Source organism: Salmo salar, chromosome 04, assembly GCF_965601325.2.
Source record: "Salmo salar chromosome 04, fSalSal1, whole genome shotgun sequence".
Taxonomy (NCBI): domain Eukaryota; kingdom Metazoa; phylum Chordata; class Actinopteri; order Salmoniformes; family Salmonidae; genus Salmo; species Salmo salar.
This window is the reverse complement of record NC_138294.1, coordinates 58,062,096-58,066,911: the sequence shown is the minus strand read 5'-3', so window position 1 is coordinate 58,066,911 and position 4,816 is coordinate 58,062,096. Positions and strand designations below refer to the sequence as shown.

General features: G+C 42.5%; 1 protein-coding gene across 1 annotated transcript; it reads right to left on the bottom strand.

The window, feature by feature from the left end:
- Positions 1 to 1,769: 1,769 nt before the first annotated feature.
- LOC106603592 (brain-specific homeobox/POU domain protein 3) lies at positions 1,770 to 4,542 on the bottom strand. Its single transcript, XM_014197457.3, has 2 exons — positions 4,199 to 4,542; positions 1,770 to 3,631 (listed from the first exon to the last, which is right to left on the bottom strand). Exons 1-2 carry the CDS (start codon positions 4,316 to 4,318, stop codon positions 2,708 to 2,710), a joined length of 1,044 nt encoding a protein of 347 aa, XP_014052932.1. The 5' UTR covers positions 4,319 to 4,542; the 3' UTR covers positions 1,770 to 2,707.
- Positions 4,543 to 4,816: the final 274 nt, after the last annotated feature.

Genomic DNA, 4,816 nt, shown 5'->3' with positions numbered 1-4,816 from the left:
CGCTGGTGCCAGACTTTCAGCTCTAACTTTGGAATGCTATGGGCTATTAACTCAATTGACTGTAAGAGAAATATTAATCAATATTTTTGAGATGTAGGGGCTGCCAAGCCCCCTAAGGGACAAATCTGGGGTGGCTCCATAGGCCTATATCTTTTGCAACAAGCTATTTTGGTTGTATTGCTTAAGTGTAGCTGCTGTTAGTGATATTATGCTGACATTCTTTTTTAATTTTATTTTTATATCATTATTTCTATTGTAACATTTCCTCATTCACCCCAGTCCATTTCGTCCTTAGTGGCAACCCTCCTGATGTGTCACATCAAAAAGTTCTGTCTGGTAACAGAATGGTTGTATTGAATTGCTCCGAGGGGAGAGGACCCGGGCGCGTGTTGGACAACACTACCATTTCCTTCTGCGCGAGGAGATCTCCTTCTTAACAAACATACAAAAATCAATAGTATCATAACAGCTGGTATTTATTATTCATTAATAACGAGTTTTATCGGCATGAAACCACCTGCTGAACACGAGGGAGAGCCCTGGAACCCCTGACATTTTCTGGACTGATAAACTATGTCAGTCAACGTCTGTCATGTCTCTCTTCTTTCGCATCTGACTGCAGAGGCTCCACACGGACTGCAGGGTCGGGATGAACCAGCTGGGACTCAAGGATTATGCACACATGTGGAAAGGACTTGTCAAAATAAATTAGAAGCTGATATTCATAATTGATTGATTAACAATGCATTTACTCCAACGGTTGTAGTAAACTTGACATTCTGAACTTTCCTCTAAATGTTGTTTTGCTTCAAAGTGATAGTCCAGTCTTATTGGCCCAAATCTTACTGCATCAACGAATAACTAAACTATCATACATTTTATGGTGCTATCCTCAGTTTAACTTTAAATAATTCAAAGCAAAGTGTATTTGGTCTGATGTCCTTACGTTCATTACCTAAACCCTTGAAGGCCCCAGTTTATGACGAGACTTGGTCTAATTCAAAGTTATTTTGTCGTCCGAGGAATAAATGGTTTTCTTCTTAATGTTTGATGTGGTATTTTCTATAGGTACTAGGGAAAAGTGTAACGTCATATAACACATGGACTAGCCTAGACTAATATATGCCCTCCCAATGATTACTTATTCTAACCAAGTGTTATTTGTTATTCAATCAGATCAATAAAAAAACGGATTCTGACTTAAAAGGGAGCATAATAAAGTAAACATTGATCAACATCGAATTGAATCATTCATATGATCATTTGATTTGATCATTGACGTAGCTTTTATAAAGTCCTGTCCATAGCCTACTCAGAAATAGCTTAAAATGGTTCCACAACTGATCCGTCAACCTCCCCCCCGAGTGTGTTCTCCCATTTCAAAGAACCAGATGCTCTCCATTCTAACAGACGAACAGACATCGAATTGAGACTGTTGATATATTTACTTTAAAAAAACTGATAGGAGAAGATGAGGTAAAACGTGCATGGTTTATTTTAGTTTCTGTCGCTTACACAGACACATTTAAGCACACCTTCACAAATGAAATATACGTCGTATTTTAAATAAGTTAAGTTCAAATAAATAAATAGGTAAATAATAATAAACCAAACTAAGTATAAGGGTAAAAAATATAAATAAGTCAACAATTCCTCATGTTTAGAATATCTACAAAGTGCACTGAACTCTGGGAATACAACATAAACTATATTTCCATTAATTGATCAATATTATTATTAATAATAATTATAATAATAATAATAATAATTTAAAAAAGAACAAAAATATTTTCGTTTTCATGTGAAGACATAAAATGGACGTTTTACAAAGTAATTATTCAAAATAATTTGATTGTCAAAGCATCATTGCAGTGAAATTAGTACAGACATACACCATGTTTACTTTCTGTGAGTCATCTAATTCAACCATAACTTCGTGGATAAAACAAAAAAACGAAGAAACTATTAGTTTTTTGTGTTTTATACTCCTACAGTCCAAAATGACCATGAATGTGCCAACACTAGCGTAATGAGGTAGACAGATAGTAGACTATACTGTGTATGTCCGCGTGTACGTGCGATTGCCCGTGTGTATGCTCTCTTATTGCAATGCATTCAGATGGGTTTTTAGAACTATTAACTCACAGCTAACGCCCTACAAGTAAACCATGCAATGAATGATTACAACTAAACCCCCGTGTCACGGAGAGCCAACCATCTCTGAGACACATACAATGATGACAACATTACGCCCTAAGCATCAGTTATCTTCTGCAAACAACAATTCCATTTTTGAAAAAAGAACGAATTCGATGCGCTCTTCACACACAGGTGAAATGTAGCCTATTCACAAATATGTACAATGATAAATATAAAATAGTTATTCTGACTCAAGAGAATAATAACAATTATTATTCGATTTCCATTTTTGTACAATAATTGCCATGAGTTAAGCGGTGGGTTTTCTCTTTTCCGCCTCCATGGAGTATAATGATGTCGATCTCCTATTTCACTGTATTGTATTCATCGATGTTCAGTTTTCAATTTCAAAAGGTATACGTTTTGCCCCGGTGGATGATGGTTTTCAAGTCTTTATCCCAATTCAAAGGAACGAAACACATCTTGTCTGCTAGCCTCGATGGACCTTAGCCGTTTGCCTATTTGCTTCGGATTTGTCTATTCGAGGAAAGTTTTGCTCTGTATTTTCCTAGTGTGTCGCAGAAAACTTCATCCTTTTCTGCTTTTGCCTCTGATTGCAAAACCACACCCTCACCACGTTCTTTTTCAGGTCCAGTTTCTCGGCTATTGCTGCAATCTTCTCAGACGAGGGCCTCGGCTGCACGGCGAAATATGCCTCCAAGGAGCGCTTCTCGGGCGCAGCGATGGAGGTGCGTTTTCTCTTCTTGTCTCCTCCGTTGAAAATCTCTGGCTTGGTCATTTTCTCCCGCTGCGCTCTCTCCGCCTCCTCCAGCCACGCTTCCAGGATGGGTTTCAGGGCCACCATGTTGTTATGAGATAAGGTGAGGGACTCGAACCGGCAAATCGTGCTCTGACTGAGGCAACCAACCCCGGGGATTTTAAGGTTCGCCAGGGCCGAGCCCACATCCGCCTGCGTCACCCCCAGCTTGATCCGCCTCTGCTTGAACCGCTCTGCGAAGGACTCCAGCTCCCGGGGGTCTGGCTCTGAGTCCACGCCGCCCAGCGAGGTGTGCGAGCCCATGCTGTGGGGGTGCATGTTCATTGCCTGTTGGTGGTGGTGGTGCTGCTGCATGTGGTTTATGGCGGACATGTGAGCGTGTGGATGGGAGGCAGTGGAGCAGACGTCGGAGCCGGGCAACCCTCCCAGGGAGACAGACATGCCGGGGGTCAGGTGGTCCAGCAGGTCGCCATCCAGGCCCTGAGAGCCCTGGTGATGGGGGTGATGGTGGTGGTGGTGCGAGGTGAGCACGGACGGGTGGTGGAGGTGGGCCGAGGATGAGGTGGGGGTGCAGGCCATGCTGGTCATCGTGGTCATGGTGTGGTAGGTCGCGTCTGGTTTGTAAGGGTGACTCTTTGCGATATCCACCGCCGCCAGCGCTTCCGCCCTCTGCAGTAAAGTCTCATCGAAGCCGGCGAAGATGTTGCTCTGCAGCTGTGAGATGGAGAGGAACAGGGGAGGCGGAGAGGGGAACGGTTAATAACGCTCCCCATACAGGCACCATTCAAATCGTTTAGGATACCTATGGATTATGTTTTTAAAATGGGAATGATGGGAAATATATTATCACAGTTTGGATTACGCATCCATTACGCACGAGGTTCGAAATGTTTAGCCTTTGTGAAAATATAAAAAATGACACTATCAATAAGACATTTCTTAAAATAAATTGTCCAAATATCCAAACGGATGAATTAATTTCATATCACTCAGAGACTATATCAGCCTAGTATCATCCAAATATTCAACCGTCACATTTGATTATTCGTTAAGAATGAATCTTTCAAGACAAATAATTTCTCTGCACTTTGGAATGAGAAGAGTTTGACATGTGAGCAATACGAAATATCTGATCAGGCAAATCACATTATTTGGCATATAATGTATAAGCGTTTAGCGTTCGGTTTCACCCAATTCTCCATATCCCATGCATGCTCGCCTTCATTTAAGGCTACCTTTCATTACTGCTAATTTGATCATTTGAATGTGACGGTAACTCACCGAGTGAGAGGGCATGCATGCCCTCCGGATGGCCTCTGAGGTCGATTGCAGAGGCGTGTATTTGGGCTCGTGCAGTATGGGGTGCATACTGAAAGGTTGTTTGCTGTTCATTGACATCATGATTGCAGAAGTTAGTGAGGGTCGTTGTCCGTCTTCCTCGTTTTGCTCCGTGTTGGTCCGTTGTCACTAGAATCGTCTCAGGATTAAACAAATTGATAGAATGCTCGGTCGGTTGGTTGGTTGAGGTGATGGTAATGGTGACAGGTTTAAACCTCCTGTCTTCTCCCCCGTAGGTCTCTCTCTATCCAGTCAGACTCCTCTGCTTTTGGCTGTAAATGGCTGTATGTAGTATGGATACCTAGCAGCCACCTATAATATAACGTCTTACTGGCCCCGCCCCAAAGATGGGTAATCGCCCCCTCCTTTCCCTATTGTCTCCAAATGTTACTGGGAAATGTGTGTGTAGCCACACCTCTTGAGGGCAAAACCACCACCCACTCCAATGCAATGCGTTTGGAGTCTGGCTTTTGACAGGTGCAATGGTATTGGCTGGTTGTCATACGGACAACACGCCCCCCACGCGTTGCGCAGGTTGCTGTGTTTTCTGATGGATAGGAT

Coding starts and splice junctions, on each gene's coding strand:
- LOC106603592 (XM_014197457.3), bottom strand. CDS start 4,318: ATGATGTCAATGAACAGCAAACAACCTTTCAGTATGCACCCCATACTG. Junction 3,632..4,198: donor CATGCATGCCCTCTCACTCG/GTGAGTTACCGT, acceptor TCCATCTCACAG/CTGCAGAGCAACATCTTCGC.